The 20579-nt window shown below is 41.5% G+C and overlaps 1 protein-coding gene across 3 annotated transcripts in view; it reads left to right on the forward strand.

The window, feature by feature from the left end:
• slc36a1 (solute carrier family 36 member 1) overlaps positions 1–17069 on the forward strand; it is a 66154-nt gene extending 49085 nt beyond the window's left edge. For 2 of the 3 annotated variants that reach the window (XM_063053139.1, XM_063053138.1), the window contains 3 exons: positions 861–1027; positions 7736–7905; positions 14222–17069. In XM_063053139.1, the coding sequence (XP_062909209.1) occupies positions 861–1027; positions 7736–7905; positions 14222–14484 (600 nt within the window). In that variant the 3' untranslated portion in view covers positions 14485–17069. The remainder of the gene's footprint in view (positions 1–860; positions 1028–7735; positions 7906–14221) is intronic. The other variant, XM_063053140.1, reaches the window with a different exon arrangement.
• The last annotated feature ends 3510 nt before the right edge of the window (positions 17070–20579 follow it).

Genomic DNA, 20579 nt, shown 5'->3' on the forward strand with positions numbered 1-20579 from the left:
CTAACTGGCCTATATATATATTTTTTTTTTTGCCTTCCTCCCTTCTTAAAGAATGGAGTGACATTTGCAATCTTCTAGTCCTCCATGACCAGGCCAGAATCAAGAGATTCTTGAAAGATCATGACCAACGCATCCGTTATCTCTTAAGCAACCTCTCTCAGGACTCTGGGACATAGTCCATCTGGTCCAGGTGACTTATCGACCTTAAGACCTTTGAACTTGCCTGCACTTCTTCCTTGTAATAGCAATGGCACTCATTCCTGCTCCCTGACACTCACAGAGCTTTGGCATACTGCTAGTGTCTTCCACAGTGAAGACTGATGCAATGTACTCATTAAGTTCATCCACCATTTTTTTGTCCCCCATTACTACCTCACCAGCATCATTTTCCAGTGGTCCAATATGAACTCTCACCTCCCTTTTACTTTTTATATAACCCACATATCTAACACTTTACTAAATTCACTTCACTGCTCAGCCTTTCCTTATTTAAAGCGTTTTGCATCTGTTTGATAAATGCTAATGTCAAACCTTTTGTTTTCTCTTGACGAAAGCTTTTCTGACCAAAGTAGCACATTTTGGGCAGTCCTGATGCTCTAGGTATAGTTCAAAGTCAGTGAGAGACATTTTAAAAGTCTGGCTGCTGTTGTAATGTGAAAAACATAATGTACGCATGGAAAGATCTCACCAACACTATGGTAATTGACAAATCAGCTTCAGGGAAAATTTTCCACCATTAAAGATTCATGAAAATTTACAATTATTCTTTTTCCATCCCAGTTAAAGAATTTTGCAACACTAGTAGTGACTATGCTGAATATGTCTAAAATGTTATGTTTTTATTCATTATTTTGTCAAAGGTGCTTCCACTTGAAAACCAGATGCAGAGACCACATAAATTTCCAACAATTCTGTATTTAGCTATGTCAATTGTGATAACTTTGTATGTAATCACTGGAGTTCTGGGATACATTTGCTTTGGAGCTGACATTAAAGGAAGTGTAACCCTCAATCTGCCACCTTGCTGGTAAGTGTTCATGAGCATTGCTAGTCTGAAGCTTGATGACTGATTAATTTGATCTCTTAGATGCATTGTATTTTTGTTAAGTATTTTGATACCTTCCCTTTGGAATATTTTGTCAGTAAAACTTAGCAACCAGCTTTGCATATTTATCTTTACCAAAATGTCACTGGGACCTCTGGATTGTTTCTCTTTCAGCAAGTATTTGCAAGAAAAGGCAGCTATTAAAAATCCTTGTTCATTTTGAAATGAACTAGTGAGCCTTCTTTTGAAAAGACCTTGTAGATCTGATAAGGTTCAAAGTAAATCTGATTTTGAAAATCCATATATGTCAGCACACACAACCCTGAGGTTCATTTTCTTGCAGACATACTCATTAAATCCATAATAGAATAATGTCCATAATAAAATCAATGAAAGTCTGCACCAGCTGGTACAACCATTGTGCAAAAGACAACAAGCTGTGCAAATACAAAAAGAAGGAAATAATAATAAGCGATAAGTAAAAAATAAATATTGAGAACATGAGATGAAGAATCCTTGAAAATGAGTCCAGGGGTTGTAGGAACAAGTGAAGTTACCACCTTTAGTTCAAAAGCCTGATGGTTGAGAGGTAATAACTGTTCCTGAACCTGGTCGTGTGAGTCCTAAGGCTCCTGCAGCTTCTTCCTGATGGCAGCAGTTGGAAGAGAGCATGATCTGGGTGTTGGGGTCCCTGATGACAGATGCTGGGTTCCTGTGACAACACTTCATGTAGATGTGCACAGTGGTGGGGAAGGCTTTACTCCGTGATGGACTGGGCCATATCCATTACTCTTTGTTGGATTTTCTGTTAACATTATATGAAGTGAGACTTTTCCACTACTTATTTTTGGACTGTTGGGTTCTTCAAGCCTGCCCACTTCCAATGATCATTAGTATCCTGTTATGTTTGTTTGATGTGGAATTGAGCAGTTGAGAAAAGGCGTACAGACATTGAAAGCTAAGAAATTCAAGATTTCTAAAAATGCTGAATTAATGTGGTTAAATTGCATCATTCGAATTTTATTCTCAAAGCTTCTTGCCTATTGTAAAAACAGTGGCCTTGTGGATATTTTTGTTCAGAGAGGTGGTGGACTGAAATTTTTTTGGATTGAAGAGATTTAGGGGGCTAGGAGCCAAAAACAGGTTGATGGAACTAGCTCACTGGTTAACACAGCCTGGATGAGTTAGGCCAAGGGCTGCATGTCTCTATCCTCATTTGTATTGTAGCCATGTGATTAAATTTATAACAATCTAAAATACATAACTTAAAATGTAACTATTCTTCTGCTGTTTCCAATATCTGTAACGTTAAGAGGCCAGAGTTATAAACAGAGACACAAATTTAAATTGCACCATGATTATCTAGAGGTTTTACTTGAATTATTAAGTCTAAATAATCACCAATAATAGTCATGAAACTATCAGATTGTCAAAGTGGCCTGGATGGAAGAAATCAGTCTTTCCTTAAAAACATACACTCAGTGGCCACTTTATTTATTAGGTATCTCCTGTACCTAGTAGAGAGACTACTGAGTATACAGTTGCAAGAAAATGTTTGTGAACCCTTTGTAATTACCTGGTTTTCTGCATTAATTACTCATAAAATGTGGTCTCATCTTCATCTAAGTCACAAAATTAAACACAAACAATCTGCCTAAACTGATAACACACAAACTTTTCATGTCTTTATTGATCATATTGTTGAATCATTCGCAGTCCAAGATGGAAAAAGTATGTGAACCCTTGTATTTTAAGACCTGGTAGAACCTCCTTTAGTAGCATTAACCTCCACCAAACATTTCCTGTAGCTGCTGATCAGACTTGGACAACAACGAGGAGGAATTTTAGACCATTCCTCCATATAAAACTGTTCCAGTTCATCAATATTTCTGGGATACCTTGTATGAACAGTCCTCTTCAGGTTGTGCCACAGCATCTCAATTTGGTTAAGGTCTGGACTCCAACTTGACCATTGCAAAAGATGTATTTTGTTCTTTTTAATTCACTCTGTTGTTGATTTGCTGTTGTGTTTTGGATCATTGTCTTGTGTCATCCAACTTCTATTCAGCTTCAGGTGATAGACAGCTACCCTGACATTTTCCTGTAAAATGTCTTGATACTATTTGAGTTCATTGTTCCCTCAATGATTGCAAGTTGGCCAGGCCCTGAGCCAGCAAAGCAGCCCCAAACCATAATGCACCTTCCACCATGCTTCACAGTTGAGATGAGGTGTTGATGTGCAGTGCCCTTTCCCCTCCAAACATAGTGGTGTGCATTTCTGCCAAAAAGTTCAACTTTTGTTTCAGCTGTCCACAGAACATTGTCCCAAAAGCATTGTGAAACACCAGGTGTTTTTTGTTTTTTTTTTCAAACTTGAGACGTGTAGCAGCTTTTTTTTTTGGAGAGCAGTTCTTTCCTTTGTAGGGTCCTTCCATGAACAGAGACTTTAACAAGTTCTAGAGATTTCTGCAGGTCTTTTGATGTTATCCTCGGGTTCTTTTTCACCTCCTTCAGCATTGCACATTCTTCACTTGGTGTGATCTTTGCAGGACTCCCACTCCTAGGGAGAGTAGCAACAGTACTGAGTTTCCTCCATTTATAGACTTTCTCTTACTGTGGACTGATGAACAATCAGGTCTTTAGAAATGCTTCTGTAGCTTTTTCCAGCTTAATGCATCTCTACAATTCTTCTAAGGTCCTCTGGAAGTTGTTTTGATTGAGACATGGTGCACACAAACAGATCTTTCTTGAGAAGAGCAGGCTCTGTTAGTAAACTGGCTTTGTGTGTCTTATTTTAAGGGCAAAGCATCTCTACAACTCACACCTCTAATCATATCTTATTGATTGGAACTCATGACTTTAAATAGCTTTTATAGAAGGCATACCTCTGAGGTTCATATACTTTTTTGAACCTAGACTGAGATTGTTTAAATTCTCAGTATTGATGAGAAGTACAATTGTTTGTGTATAAATGGGTTAGGCAGATTGTGTTTGTCTATTACTATGACATAGATGAAGGTCAGAACACATTTTATGAGTAATTAATGCAAAAAAAACTAGATAATTACAAAGGGTTCACAAACTTTTTCTTGCAACCGCATGTTTGTGGCCGTCTGTTGCTGCAACCTATCCACTTCTAGGTACACAATGTGTCGTGCATTCAGAGATGCTCTCTGCATGCCGCTGTTTTAGCACTTACTAAAAGTAACAAGGTATTTTTGCCCACAGAATTGCTGCTCACTAGATGTTTTTAGGTTTTTTTTGCACCATCTTCTGTTGTATGTGAAAATCCCAGGTCAGCAGTTTCTGAGGTACTCAAACCACCCTGTTTGGCACCAACAATCATTTCTTAGTCAGTCATTTAGGACATTTGTTCTCCATTCTGATGTTTGGTCTGAACAACAACTGAACCTCTTGACCACGTCTGCATGCTTTGATGCTTGAGTTGCCGCCACATGATTGGCTGATTAGATATTTGCATTAACGGGCAGATGTACCTAATAAAAAGGCCACTGTATACAAAATGTTGGGGGAACTCGGCAGACTAGGCAACACCTATGGAGAGGAATAAACAGTCGACTTTTTGGGCCGAGACCCTGTGAACTCAAAATGAATTGACGTTGTCGGGGAAAAGCTCAATTTGAGGGTACATACACAAATTAATGTAACTAGTCTGTATGAAAGCTTGACAACATGATGTGACATTTGCCCCTTGTCCTGCTTAAGATTGACGAGTTAAGATTTTTTAACTGTTCGCACCTGACAGCTAAATCTTTCCACATTAAAATTCCAATGTTACGGAAGATGACCCTCAAACAAAAATGAGGTGAGAGCAGCTTTATGTTCTAAAGCCCCTTGTAAGAAGAGAGGTTGGACAATTTGCAGAAATGAGCGTTGGCTAATCTTGCACTCATTTAGTCGCACAAGCAGAAAGGGACGAGGAAGTGTAATCAAATCAAATTCAAGTTTAATTTTCATTCAACCATACATAAATACAGTCAAACAAAACAGCATTCCTCTGGGACCAAGGTGTAAAACACAATGCACAATACTGCACAGGGCACACCGCACATTCAAGACGGTGAGCACACATACTGTCATAGCCCAAGTCCCTGAGTGGCATGTCCTGCAAATTGATGATGTAGATCCCAGAAGTCCATACGCACACACATGCAATTCCACCGATCAAACACTGGAGGGCAGCACCGATAGACAAGGCCAGCCCCCAACCGAACTTGGGCACCACACTACACAGCCTCCGGTGTCACTCTCCTGGCCTGCAATAGCAAGCAAGCCCACGGCTTGAGGCCCAGTCCTCGCTACAATAGAGGCCACGCAGTTCCCCTGCCATCTGTCGTGTCACCAGACAAGTCAAACAGACCTGTGGCGTCTTGCATTATCCGTGTCCAACAAGGTCTTGCGATCGCAAGAGAAATATCCAAGAGAATCACCCGTGCTTACAGTGCATGCCACCTTCACGGATCAACTTTCTATAGCAGGAAACAACAAAGTTTGCACCAAGTCCAGCTCCTGAGTGTTGAATTTGCTAGCTAGTTTTGCTGGCAGGAATTTCAGAATACAACATTTATATTATGTACAGCCATGGTGGGACATAGTTGGAACTAAACATTAAAATTCTGTCACAACCCTACATTGGAACCACATGGTGAAGCGGTATCCCAAATAACTGACAGTAACTATGTTGCTAGCAATTCCGTGCAGATGGAAGATGCTCAACCCAATATTATGCCTGAAGGGCTGCTCAGCCGAGACTAATTGGCAAACCAGTGATACTTAGAGTCATTGAATCATACAGCATGGAAGCAGCCCCTTTGGCCCATTGGCCCATGCTAACCAAGATGGCCCGTCCAAGGTGGTTCCATTTCCAGCATTTGGCCCATAATCTATACCATTCCAATCCATGTAATTATCCCAATTGTCTTTTAAAAGTTGTTATTAAACCTCACTCAACCACTTGGTGTGGCAGTTGATTTCACATAGACACCACTCTTTATTTTTAAATGCAAAAAGTTTCTCCTTGATTTTCTCTTAAATATTTGCCCTCTCATCTTAAACTTGTACTTTCTAGTCTTGATGCCCTAACTCTGGGGTGGGGAGAAGGAGGACTGAGTGCATTCACCCTGTCTTTGCCTCTCATGATTTTAGATGCCTCTATAAGATCACCTCTCGGTCTCATGCTCTAAGGAATAAAGTCCTCGAGTGACCAGCCTCTCCCTTTAACACAGTCCCTCAAGTCCTGTCAGCATTCTTGAAAATCTTTTCTGCATTTTTTCCAGTATAATTGCATCTTTCATGTACCAGGATGACCAGAAATGAACACAACATTCCAAGTGCAGCCTTATCCTGTATAACTGCACCATGCCCTCCTGACCTTTCTACCTGATGCCCTGATGTAAGGCCAATATGTCAGAAGCAGCCTTTGTCACCCTATCGGTGCCTCTTCTTTCAGTGAAGCATGCACTTGGTACCCCACGAATCCTCTGTTCTAAAACACTCCCAGGGCTCTGCTGTTCACTGTGAAATATCTGCCTGAATTTGACTTTCTAAAATTAAATTTCATTCCCTCTTACTCAGCTCTTCAAAGCCACCCTGTAATTTTTGATAACCTTCATTGTCCATTATCTCAACTATTTCAGTGTTATCTTACCCAAATCATTGATACAGATACCAAACAACAGTGGGCCCAGTGCTGATCCCTGGGGCTCATTACTAATGACAGGCCTCCAGTCCAAGAAACAACCTACCTTGGGTGGCATGGTAGCGTAGGTTAGCATAATGCTATCACAGTGCCAGCAACCCGGGTTCAATCCCACCGCTCTCTGTCGGTAGATTGTACATTCTCCCCTTGACCACATGGGTTTCCTCCAGGTGCTCTGGTTTCCTCCCACATTCCAGAGATGTACGGGTCAGTAAGTTAATAGGTCACATGGGTATCAAGGGTGGTACAGGCTCACTGAGCCAGAAGGGCCTGCTGCCATGCTGTGTCTCTAAATAAAAATGAAATCTACTATCACTTCAGGCTTTCTACCATCAAGCAAATTTTGTATGCAAGTAGCCTGCTCTCCACTCAACCTGTATATTTAGTCTTCTAATTACCATTGACTGGAGGCCTAGAGTGCAATCACTACATCCTCTGTGATCATCCTCATCTTTTGTCTCAGCTACCCACCTACAAAGCCTCACTGGATGATGCTTCATATCACTGAATGATAGATGTGTTGTTGAGAACAAAACAAAGGGCCAGCCATTCATACTGTCTTTATAGTGGTGATGTTCTCTCCATTTTCATTATTCTTCCCACAACTTAATCATCCAAGTTTAAACAAAAGACTGAATTAAATAACTGTGCAGCTGGAGAGGGGTTTATTCAATTTCGTGATATTCTCTTCATAACAGACCAGACCATACTGGTAGCAGAATGGATTACCAGCGTCAATATATAAAATATGGAAGATATTTACAGGAGAATATTCCAACACTCAAATTAAGATGAGATGGAATTCACTTCCACATGTTTAAAATAACAAAGATGAAGCCTTCTGGGTGCTCTCCTGTGCTAAATATTATTGCATCATGTTGAGTGGTATTGTTTCCGCTTCATTGTCATGTTTATTGGAAAAAAATGAAATGCAATCTCCAGAGTTTAATTGCATACTTTTTTTTTGTCAGGTTGTATCAGTCGGTGAAGATTTTGTATTCTTTCGGAATCCTCATAACCTATGCCATCCAGTTTTTTGTTGCAGCAGAGATTCTCGTCCCCTTTGCGGTAGACAGGGTTTCTGAACGCTGGAAGCTGTGTGTCAGCTTGGTAGCTCGAAGTGTTCTCGTCATCCTCACGTGTAAGTAAGCTTCCTTTCAGTGAAGAGTTTAACAGGGCGTTTAGAAATGAGGTATGGAGCAGGAGTAGGCCACTTAGCCCTTTGCATCTGACATTGGCTGATTACCCATCTTCCTACACTGCCTTCTGCAGTAGAGAATTCCACAATTTTCCAGATCACTGATTGACGTGGCGTCTGCGCCATTTGTATAAAGCACATCAGAGCTTCTTTGTATCAACCTTGGAGCTTGTATTCTTCCCCTCCGACCCAGACTTTGGGTCATCTGTAGCCTTTAGTTCCCAGATCTAACCAATGATTTGAATTCCAGTTAGCTGGTGTCCAAGCACTAATCCCTTTGGTTCCACACTATTTGTTAACTCCCACCTAGAAAAGGGCCCTTTGTTTCCTAGAGCAATGAACAGTCTGCTGGAGGAACACAGTCATCTGTGGGAGGAAAGGAATTGTCAAAATGTTGGCTTGAAGCCTTGCATCAGGATCAGATTCTAGCATCTGAAGTCTCTCTTGTGCATCTTTATTTCTGACCAGTTTAATCTCTTATCCAATTCGCAACGTGTTTTTATTTTACTGGGAGAAAATGCAAATACTAGAGATTTAAAACAAAACCAGAAAATGTTTTAAGTACGCAGCAGGTCAGTTAACACCTGTGGAAAGAGACATGGTCAGTATTCTGACAGGTCTCTGTCTTGAGACTTTGACTCTGTTTTTCTACCCACAGATACTGTCTAACTTGCTGAGTCCTTCAACTTTTTAAAAATTACTTAGAGATACCTTCTATATAGGACCTTATGGCCCGTCAAGCTGCTTTGTCCAACAACCTAGCCTAATCACAGTACAATTTGCAATGACCAATTAACCTACTAACCGGTCTGTCTTTGGGCTGTTAGAGGAAACTGGAGCACCCAAAGGAAACCCACGTGTTCACGGGGAGAACCTACAAACTACTTACAGATGGTGTGGGAATTGAACTCCAAACTCCAACGTCCTGAGCTGTAATAATATTGCGCTAACCGCCACATTACCATGGCTACATAAAAATCTGTTCAGGTTTCTGGCACCTGCAGGCTTCAATTTTTCACCTGCCTGTTCCAGGTACAGCATCACAATGTCTGCATAACAGCACGCAATTCCATTCAGTATCCTAACTTCAGCAAATTTGGAAATGCTTCTTCCCTCCTTCAGTTCATTCATGTAGACAACTGGGAGCCAAAATCCTGGGGTAATTCAGCAAGTAGATTTTACCACTCTGAAAAGGACACATTAATTCTAACTCTTTATTTTCTATGTGACTAAAGGGTTTCAGTCCATTTCACACTTCCAGTGATACTTTCAGCTCTTAATTGATACAGAAGTGCCTTCAGAAGGAATGGGGGTAAATGTTGTAGGTGGAAAGCATAAACACAAGAGATTCTGCAGATGCTGGAAATCTTGAGCAACACCCATAAAATGCTGGAGGAACTCTGCAAGTCGGGCAACGTCCATGGAGGGAATAAACAGTGACTGCTTATTCCCCTCCGCAGTTGTTACCTGACTTGCTGAGTTCCTCCAGCATTTTGTATGTGTGTGTTGCGTATATGAAGATCAGCTTTATGTGTCATGTGTACATTGAAACATGCAGTGAAATGTCTCATTTACATCAAATCAAATAAGTGAGGATTGTGCTGGGCAGCCCACAAGTGTTGCCATGCTTCTGGCACCTTCATAGCATGCTCACAACTTGTTAACCCACCGCCCAGCGGACCCCCCTCAACCCTACCCCCACAACCTAATCGTGACATCCAAAAGGACCTCACACCCCAACTAAACCAGACGGCGCCCAAGTGGACCCTGACCACACCCCCACAAAGGGGCCTACTTAACGATGGACCCCATGCTCCTTTTTTTCCCACCCCCCCACCATGGGTAGGCCTGCGTGCACATTCCTTGGCCATATCCCTAAACATAACAACTTCACCCATCCAACCCGAGCCCTCTCTCCGCTGGGGGGGCCAAGTTCACCCCACTACACCATCGGTTTGGGTGCTGTAACCCTAGCTGTAACCCTCCCACCACCTCAAGGTTCCGTGACCCCACTACCCTGCCATACACCTCAGCCTAATACCGCCAACCCTTCAGCACACCCCCATAAACCCTAGCCCTCTCCCCACCCGGGAGCCAGGTTCACCCCACGTCACCAGCACCACACCACACCACAGACATCCCCATCCCTAGCATTCACCATAACGGTAACTTCCAATGGACCGCGCACCCCAACTAAACCGGACAGCACCCCAAATAACCCGAACTACACCACACAAAAGGGCTTATGTAACAGTCCTTTACCCTACTCTTAAACCTAACATCTTCAACCCTGCTATACACCCCCATAAACCCAAGCCCTCACCCCATCAAGGGGCCAAATTCACCCACTATCACCAGCAGTTAGGCTCTTATTTCAGCCCTCCCCCCTACTGCAGGGGAAACCCCCCCCCCGCCGCAATGCCATTTGCCACCCCACCCCACCTCCCTTCGCCATGAATCCTCAACCCCCATTACCTAACTCTACCCCCGGGCATGTCCCTCCCCACAACACCCCTCAATTAGCTACCACACAATCCCCCCAGATCACAGCACACAGTCCCTATAATAAAAAAAGACCCCAAATCCAAAACACTATCCACAGACAATAACTCCATCATTCTAAATTAAACTCCAGAATGGAGGTTAAAGAGGAGGAAGATCCCAGTAAAGGAAAGTTGAGGACCGAGATGATGAGAACGTGGGCCAAAAACAAAGTGGCAGAGTAAAGTGATACTGCATCTCCAGTACGAGATCCACAAACACTTGGGGGATATTTTGCCCACTGCCCGCATACTCGCATCCTAACCCTAACTGTATGTCTTTGGAATGTGGGAGGAACCAACATACCAATTCCTTACAGACAACGGTAGAAATAAGATGTTTCCAAAAAAATGTAGCCTTCACAAATTGACTATGGATGAAGCTGATTTACTCAAGTCACAAGTTAAATTTCTGCAATAGTGGGCCTGATGTCACTTGAGTGAATGGCAAGTTGTATTCAATCCTTTCATCTTTAAGCTGGTCCACATGGAGAACTAAATCAAAAGAAAGCATTCAAGCTCTGGAAATAGTGCAGATCAAATAATCCTCAAATGAAGAGGTAGCTCTGAAGGTGAGAAATTTTCCTGTGTCCCAGTGTCCAATAGGGTCGTAAAGAGCTGCTGCAATTTTGCAATCTCTTCCAAATGCTCTGTAAATTTGCTGCTCTTTCCAAGAAAATGCCCATCGCTCCTTTGATGCAGCAAATGTACTCTAGCTTCCAACTCCTTTTTCTCATTTACTAACACTTTGCTCAGCATTTTTGCAACTTGTGTGTCTAAAACAGTTAGTTTTTATACTTGTAGCAATAGTATAACTACACTTGATCACAAGTGCCCTCTACTCACTGGAATTCAGAAGAATGGAGGGGGAGATCTCATTGAAACTTAATTCTGCTCCTTATCTTATGGTTTTGTGATCAAAATGACATCTGATTTGGCTTCTGGGTTCTTAAACTTCTGTCCAGTTATGTTGGGTCTGCCATTGCCTGATTTTTCACTACTGTTAATTTTATAGCACAGATTGCATTCTCCCAGGAGTCAAAAGGTTTTTGGTTGAAGTCCTTCTTCAGAATTTGAGAGCATCATTTGGCATTGATGGAGCCGACTCTGTTGGAAATGCAAGCCTTTAAAAGAAGGTTCTGTCCACCTGCTTTGGATAGAAAGTGTCTCTGGGGAGTTGACATTTTTCTGAAAATCATTGTTAATATATCAGCACAGTCAGGGGCACGAATGTGTCACCACTCCAGAACTGATAGAAATTGATTCAGATTTATGTAATGGTGATTGATGGTTGTCATGGACTTGGTTGGCTGAACCAGTTTGCATTCTACATCTTTGAGAAGTAATTTGCTGTTTGTAACTGTTATTTTCTACATTACAACAATTATTATGTTTTAAGAGATTTTAGGTAGTTTTTTAAACATGCATTTTCATGAGCTATGAAAAATACTACATAATTGCATATTCCTGACGAAGGGTCTCAGCCCGAAACGTCGACTGTACTTCTTCCTATTGATGCTGCCTGGCCTGCTGCGTTCCACCAGCGTTTTGTGTGTGTTGCTTGAATTTCCAGCATCTGCAGATTTCCTTGTGTTGACATAATTACATATCCTTAGCTTTTGAGTCAATTAGTAAGTTAGTCAATTGGGGCTCTCACTCCTATATACAGTCTGGAGTCCCCTCCTCCTTGATCTTTTGTATTGAATCTGTGTATTTTCTTGTGATAGAAAAATGACTATTGAAGATTATGAATGAATACCTAAATTATAGTGAGGTTAAGTGAGAAGTTTTGGGAAAATTAAAAGTAAGAAAAATGTCCCTAGAACTCTTTCTCTCGAGGCTGAGCACCTTTTTATAATCTTGAACCAGTTGTGCCATGTTTTGTATTGCTACAGACCCTGCATTGGTTGCAAAGCCCTCTAGAAGGCATTGCTGTACTGCTTAACTGCACTTGGCTCTGTTTTAAACTTCAAAATCGTTTAAACTGTATAGTGATTTTGTTTGGTGATTAGTAAGGAGCTGACTGGACAAACAACATCAGTGTTATTCCCTCACAAACAAGAGAAAATCTGCAGATGCTGGAATTCCAAGCAATACACACAAAATGCTGGAGGAGTTCAGCAGGCCAGGCAGCATCTATGGAACAGTGTACTGTCGACGTTTTGGGCCGAGACCTGGGTCACCTTCTTATTGGCTCTGATCCAGGGCTACAAACAGTATTGTTCTATGGCCTTTGACCTCAGCCTCATGTCTTTTGTTCTTTTCAACCCTGACTGGTTCAGATCAGGTGACCCAGTCACTGAGCCTAATGAGATTACGCATTGCTCCTGCAAGCCTGCCACTTTACATAATAAACAGTCTGAGAACGGTCTCGGGTTTAGCAGGTCATTAGCAGAAAACTCCTTGCGTCTGTATTCCGTAGCTCTGATTAAATTATCACAGTTCTGTTCAAACAGTTCACAAAATGGCAACTGCAAGGGCAGCCTCCACTCCTGTTCACTAGTTGTCGTTCTTTCTGGCCAACAAGGTAGACAATAACAAGCAATGATGAAGAGATTTTGAGAACAAGTTAATCTTTAATGTTCATGAGATCCATTCAAGAGTTTTAGAAATTGCATTAAAAGCTGTCCTTGAGCTTGGTGGTGTATGTTTTACAGTTTCTTTTCTTCTGCCCAATAGAAGGGGGTGGGGGGGGGGAGAGAATGTCCAGAATGGGAGGAGTCTTGGTATTGCTGTCTGCTTTCCTGAGGCAGTGAGGTGTGAACTGTTGTTCTTGTGTCACCACTCTACCAAATATTTTACTCCTGTATGCTGATTCATCACCATCTATAATTTGCTCAACAACAGTGGTGAAGTAGGTGAATCTGTATATGGCATTGGAGATATTGATTACTTCCAGTCTGTGTTTAAAGTTGTTACATCCACTAATTGTGTATTTTCAAGTTCAAAGTTACAAATTTGATTCTTCAAACCACCACATTTACAATCTTCTGATGATTTAACCTCTCTGTCGATGATCCAAGTTTATCCAAACTCTGTCTGGTCATAATCTGGTAGTGGCAACTACATCTCAAATATTACAGCAGTTTTGACGGATGTACCTTTAAAACAAGGTCAGAAAAGAGCTAAGAAAGAGGTTATGGCATTAGGTTTCTAAAATCAACTCATTTTAAGACACCATTATTCATTATATATGACATTTAGCTAGTTCCGAACCCCAATTCCAATAAATTTAATGAGAGACTCAAATCGACAATTTTGAGTATATTTTTGTCATTCAACTTTGCTTTTGTTTAACTTCAGCTGGAAAGCAGTCGTCTCATCTTCAGCGATGAGCTCAAGCTCCACTAGTCAGACTTAAGCACATAACATAACTGATGATCGATGCAAACTAAAGGGCTAGCACAATACTAGAAGAGGCACCTTTCAGATAAGTTGTCAAATTGAGGCCATGCCTATCCTTAAGTGAATATAACTTCCTGAGGCACTGATTCGTCATCATCACATCCCAACTAGAAATTAATTTCCAAGAATTGCAAACATTGATCATGGTGGGACCATAATGTGTTCAAATTCCCTGACATAATTATCACACAACTGAATGCGCACCAAAATTAACTGTGCAGCTGCAAAATGCTTTGACCTGAAGATGTCATGATATATTATAGTAAGTTTGTAAGTTCCTGCCCTTTATTGTTAATTTATTTTTGTTTTTGCAGGTCTCTTGGCAATCCTGATACCCCGTTTGGAAATTGTAATCTCATTAGTTGGGTCAGTTAGCAGTAGCACACTGGCTTTAATCGTCCCTCCTCTTCTCGAAATTACCACGTTCCAAAGCGAAGGTATGAGCTGGTGGATCGTTGCCAAAAACATCTTGATCAGCCTGGTGGGCTTCTTAGGATTTTTGGTGGGAACCTATGTGTCCATTGGACAGCTGATCTTTCAAACAGTACCTATGACCAATGTGACAATTAATCACTAAAGTTAGTTAGGTTTTACTCTCTTGCTTTGTGTCCTAAATCATATGGATTTGTTTTCTGAAGCACTTTACTGTGAGTTCTGTGCAGGTTAATATGTAACAGTTTACACATGATGTTGTATTTTTAAGGCAGGAGCAAATGTTATTTTTGGAGAAAATGCACATGGTTTTATTCTCCTGATTTTAGCTTTTGACAGTTGTAGATGAAAATGCCCATGCTCATAACTCTAACAGTATCCTGCAGAAAACTGAAAATTATGCAGAATGGGTAATGCGTAGAGCAGGGAATGAAATTGTGGTTGCTCACTCAATTTAAAATGGGCATTTGCATGTTTTTAATCTGAGGAGAAGTGGATTGTCTCAATTTGTTTCTCCGTGCTTGAATTTTAATGAGGAAGTTGATTATCAGTGTATCTAGATATCGGGTCTTTTTGCGGTAGCTATTACAATTTAGTTTTAGTGTGATGGAAAATACTGTTTAACACAATAGTTCCGTATCTGTTGCAGCCTTTAGTTTAGAAACACATTTCAAATGCCAAAAGGGATTTCAATTTCCATGAATCAGGAGCAGAAAGTGGCCACTTCTAGGCTAACCTCTTAGTTTAGTCCATTAAGGGATAGCTAAATATCCAAGGAAAATCAGATTCAGACCCTTATTTCTTGATTTACTAAATCAAGCAAAGTCGTGCTCTTTCATTCTCAATTCCATACTGAATTTGGGATAGAGTGTATCCATTTCCTAACCTCTACTGGCAGGGAACATGATAATTAAAAAAATGAAATACGAGTAATTTTGTTGGGGGGGGGGAACGGGAGCTAGATGCAGACAAGCAACTTGTCCCTCTACCACAAAGGAATCAGGTTGACAAATTATTCATTTTTAATTTTACATATTCATGTAAAGTGAATTAGGTGTGGCTATTTTTCAGCATTTCAAAATCTAGCCTAATCCAGAACTGTCATATGTCAATCTGGAGTGAATTCTGTCATAACTCCTGAAGCTGATTTCTGGTTGAACTTCTGTGCTGTGTATTCAGTTTTTATTATGAGCCATTTTTGATCATTGGTAATTCAATGTTAGGACATAGAGCACATGGACATAATTTCATATCGAGATAAATTAGTTAAGAGCTCCAAAATTTTCAAATTCAAATGTTATTGAACATTGCCAAGCTCTCAGGCACACACCTGAGAAATTTTATTCCATTATGGAAATAAAAAATCAAGGTTTCAAGACAAATAGTGAAATAAAGTCCTTTGTACAGTGGGAAAAATTTGGTTAAGATGATAGACCTTAAAACACTGAGTGCAGACTTGGGCCATTCGGCCCATCACGTTGATTCTGCAGGTTTCTGCCAGTTTTAAATTCTGACTCCATGGTGCAATATTGTTTACACAAATGGTAGACAAGCCTTTTTGTTGCAGTAAGTGAAACATTGGGAGAGTAAGTGGAATTTGCATAGATACAGAAGTGGGTTTATACAACATGTCTACTGCAACACTTCTGGCTGATAGAAAATTAGATCCTCCATAATTTTGATTGTATTGTATGTAGAGATTTCATATTTTTGCACCTCATTCAAATGACACTCTCAAAACTACTTGTGTAAACTCAAAAATGAATTGCATTTGGAGAGCAGCTTTTTGATGTACCAAATCATCCCAAGGCACTTTGCAAGACCTTTACCTGAAAACAAAATGAGGCAAATTTTGTAGAATGTTGCGTGCTGCGCTATTAATGTTATGTGATGTAAGAATTATACAAGTGTTGTAGGTACTTTAATGTAGACTGTGGCTTTAGCCACAACTTATTATAAATTAATCTGAGTGTATAAAACTTACTGTGCTTGGGTGCTATACAGACTACTATAATAAAAATGCAGATTTCTTTATCACAAACAAGAGAAAATCGGCAGATGCTGGAAATCCAAGCAGCGCGCACAGAATGCTGGAAGATACAATAGGGTCTTGTAAGAGACTCTCAGATAAGTACATGGAGCTTAGAAAAATAGAGAACTATGTGGTAGGGAAATTCTAGGTAGTTTCTAGAGTAGGTTACATGGTCGGCACAACATTGTGGGCTGAAGGGCCTGTAATGTACTGTAGATCTCTATGTTTCTATGATGCTGCCTTGCCTGTTGAGTTCCACCAGCATTCTGTGTGTTAACTGTTACTTTATAATTGTTAATTATTACTACAAGTTTCAAATGTGCTTTTTTGTGTAATGTGGTGGAGAGAATGAAGGGAATATATGGTCAAACAAATTGAGGTGATACTCAATTATTTTTTGTTATCTCTCTCTCATCTCCATCTTCTTATGTGAGATAAATGATTGCCTGTCTTTTAAATAACCAGTTTGAGTGTTAAACTATATTTGTATATTTTGGGCATTATTTCAGATCTGCAATTCATGGTATATCTTACTGGAACCTCCTCAGGGTAATATACTACAACTGAGAAACCCAATGCTATGGTGAATCCCAGGCAACCTCTAGTCATACAGTTATTTACAGCAAACTTTGTTGTACTTATTTTTATGAATGTAAAAACTAAAGCTTGTGATCTTTTTATGCTAATTAAAATTGTCTTCAGTATTTGGTCTTTATTTGTACTTATTTTTGTCTCATTAATTGGAATCGCAGAATCTTACAATGCAAAAAGAGACAACTTGGCTCACCTTTGAAAGTGTTGTCAATTATTTTTGTGATAGATCCATTGAGCAAGTGAGTATTATCCCTGCCATTCCAAAGACTGCTGCTTGAAGGCATGAACTCAACAATAGCAGCATGTGTAAATAATCATTTTTATTATAATGAATAATGTTATCAAGGAACAACTGTGCCCAAAACATAATGATATCTAATCCCGGTCTACTGCTCTCACTGTGACGTGTGAACTATGCAGCAAGCTGAGCAACCTCTCAAAAATCACCTGAGACTAAAGTTTTCTTTTCAGCGTTTTAATGAGAAGATTTTGTGAAGCTGAAGAGAGTTAAGTAAAGTACATATTAACTTCAAAGCAGAATCATCAGTCACCTGACTATGCTAATACTGTTGATTATTTCTATAACAGATGTTAACCACATATATGTAAAACTCCACATCTATAATGGATGGTTCTTTGCTTACCAAGATCAGAAAGGAAGACGCGTTGGCACACTCGGTGACTGTGGAGGCCAATTCTGGATCTGCAGACTCTGGAGCAGTAGGACACTGGAACAGCTGGGATGTGGGCACTTGAGTAGTGGGATCCTTCCTGCATCTCCTCCTCTCTGCACCAGTCACTGTTCTGGATTCCTCAAAGTTCTTGACTGCCCCGTGGATCAGCACTCTCCAGTGGTCTCCGTCACAAGTCAGCTGCAGCCTCTCATTGACCTCTGTATTTACCTGACAGAGCTGCAGCTTAAGTTGGTCTTTGTACCTCCTGCGCTCTCTCCCTTACCCTGAGAGAGTTCTCCATAGAGTACTGCTTTCGGTAAGCTGGAGTTGTCCTTACCAGACCCGTGGCCTGACCAGCGGGGCTGCCTGGAAGCTGAGCCTTCTCCAGGAGCTCTGTGTTGGAGACACATTCCTACCTGCTGATACCCATGATGGAGCAGAGGCAGCGCCGATGGAAGCGCTTGACCAACCGGATTCGTTTCTGGTACAAGACCCAGGTTTCGGAGCTGTATCGCAGTGTGTGACGACAGCAGCCCTTTACACCTGTATTTTTTGTGGACAGTCGTAGCTGGTGGTTCTTCCACACACGTTTCTGCTGGCTCTGGCGAGTCAGTTGTCAACGTCCCTTACTACTGTAGTGTCATTAGACATGACGTTGCCCAGGTAGGTGAGAGGGTGGTTGTTAATGGTGATCCAAGGTGGGTTGTAAATGCCATGTGGGGGTTTCTGATGGAGGATCACTGTTTTCTTCAGACTGCCAGTTAACCCAAAAGGCCTTGCAGCCTTGGCGAACTGAGTGACTGCAGCCTGTAGCACATCCTCTGTGTGCTTGTGAAGAGCACAGTTGTCCGCATACAGTAGCTCGAGAATGGGCTCTTGCGTGGCTTTTGATTGGGCAAGATGGCGACCGAGATTGAAGATATTTCTGTCAGTGCGGAACGGAATGTAGATCCTCCTTGAGGTGGTTTCTTTCTCTTCCCGTAGCAACCTGCTGAAAAAGGTGGCAAAGAACATTGGTGCCGAAACACAGCCTTGTTTCACACTGGTACTGATGGAGAATAGGTCAGACAGGTTGCCGTTGTGTTTAAGCTGACCACTTCAGCCTTCATGGAGCCGTTGCAGGATGGTGAGAAATTTCGGGGTCACCTGAGTTTCACCAGAATCTTCCAGAAGCTGTTGCATCAGGTTGATGAACGCCGCGTACAGCCGCATGTTCACGATATTTCTCCTGTATCAGGTGCAGGACGAAGATCATGTCGGATGTGCCTCTGTTCGATCTAAATCCACACTAACTCTCTGTGACGTTGCCTTCGGCAATTATAGGGATGTTTCTATCCAGGAGAATTCTGGCGAGCAACGTAATACCTCTGTAGTTTCAACAATCCAATTTCTCCCCTTTGTGCTTGTGAAGGGAGATAATTACATTATTGTGAAGGTCATTTGGGACAGAACCTTTCTCCCAACGGAACATGTTTGTGAGTTTGCTCAGGGGAATGTCTTTGCCCATTTTGTGTGCTTCTGCTGGGATCCCTTCAATGCCTGGGGATTTGTGGCATCTTAGCTTGGAAGTGATGGCTTTGACCTCATCCAGGGTAGGCAGGCCATCAGGCTTAACCCTGACCTCATGCTGGGGGATCATTTCAATAGATGCTCCTTGTACTTGACGATTATCCCAAAAAAGACTCTTATAGAGCTCTGTCCATTGCCTCATGCTGTCTTCCTTGCCCGTCAGCAGGCTGGAAGCGGTGGATAGATGTAGAGGAGCTTGAATCGGACAGGTTGGACCATACACTATGTGTAGCAATTCGTCGAAGGCTAGAGTGTTGCCGGTGTCTGCATAATGCTGCGTTCTTTCTGCGAGGGCAGTCCACTGATCGTTTCACATCTGTCTCAGTTTGACTTGGAGGATGCTGTGTGCAGCTCTGTATTCTGCCTTGGCCACTCGGTCATTGGGTCTAGACAGCACCACTTGATGGGCAGAGTATTTCTTCTGGAGCAGGTTCCAGATTTCAATGTCATTTCATCAAACCGGTCCTTGTTTCTTCTGGCCTTTGGCTTTTGGTATGCTGGTTCTTATTAATCAGAACATTGAGTATAGGAGTTGGGATGTAATGTTGAAATTGTATAAGGCATTGGTAAGGCCAAATTTGGAGTATTGTGTACAGTTCTGGTCACTGAATTATAGGAAAGATGTCAATAAAATTGAGAGAATACAGAGGAGATTTACTAGAATGTTGCCTGGGTTTCATCTCCTAAGTAACAGAGAAAGGTTGAACAAGCTGGGTCTTTATTCTTTGGAGCGTAGAAGGTTGAGGGGGGACTTGATAGAGGTATTTAAAATTATGAGGGGAATGGATAGAGTTGACGTGGATAGGCTTTTTCCATTAAGAGTGGGGGAGATTCAAACAAGAGGACATGAGCTGAGAGTTAAAGGGCAAAAGTTCAGGGATAACATGAGGAGGAACTTCTTTACTCAGAGAGTGGTAGCTGTGTGGAATGAGCTTCCAACAGAAGTGGTCGAGGCAGATTCGATGTTGTCATTTAAAGTTGAATTGGATAGCTATATGGACAGGGAAGGAATGGAGGGTTATGGGCTGAGTGCAGGTCAGTGGGACTAGGTGAGAGTAAGAGTTTGGCACGGACTAGGAGGGCCGAGATGGCCTGTTTCCGTGCTGTAATTGTTATATGGTTATAAGAGTACCCAACTACCTCGACAGCCGCATCTTGGAAGGCAGTCTTCAGGTATTCCTATTTCTTTCCTGTGCCGGAGTCTGTGCTTGGTATGCCTTTGTTATCCAGTTTCTCCCTTAGCTTGATCTGGAATACCTCTCAGAGGCCAAAGAGCGTACCACCTGGAGTCTCTCCAACCATGGTCCCCTTTACCTTATTGCTTGCTTGATAGACAGTCTGACTTTCACCCTGACAGGTCTGTGATCCCTG

Source organism: Mobula hypostoma, chromosome 7 (assembly GCF_963921235.1).
Source record: "Mobula hypostoma chromosome 7, sMobHyp1.1, whole genome shotgun sequence".
In the NCBI taxonomy this organism is placed as follows: Eukaryota; Metazoa; Chordata; class Chondrichthyes; order Myliobatiformes; family Myliobatidae; genus Mobula; species Mobula hypostoma.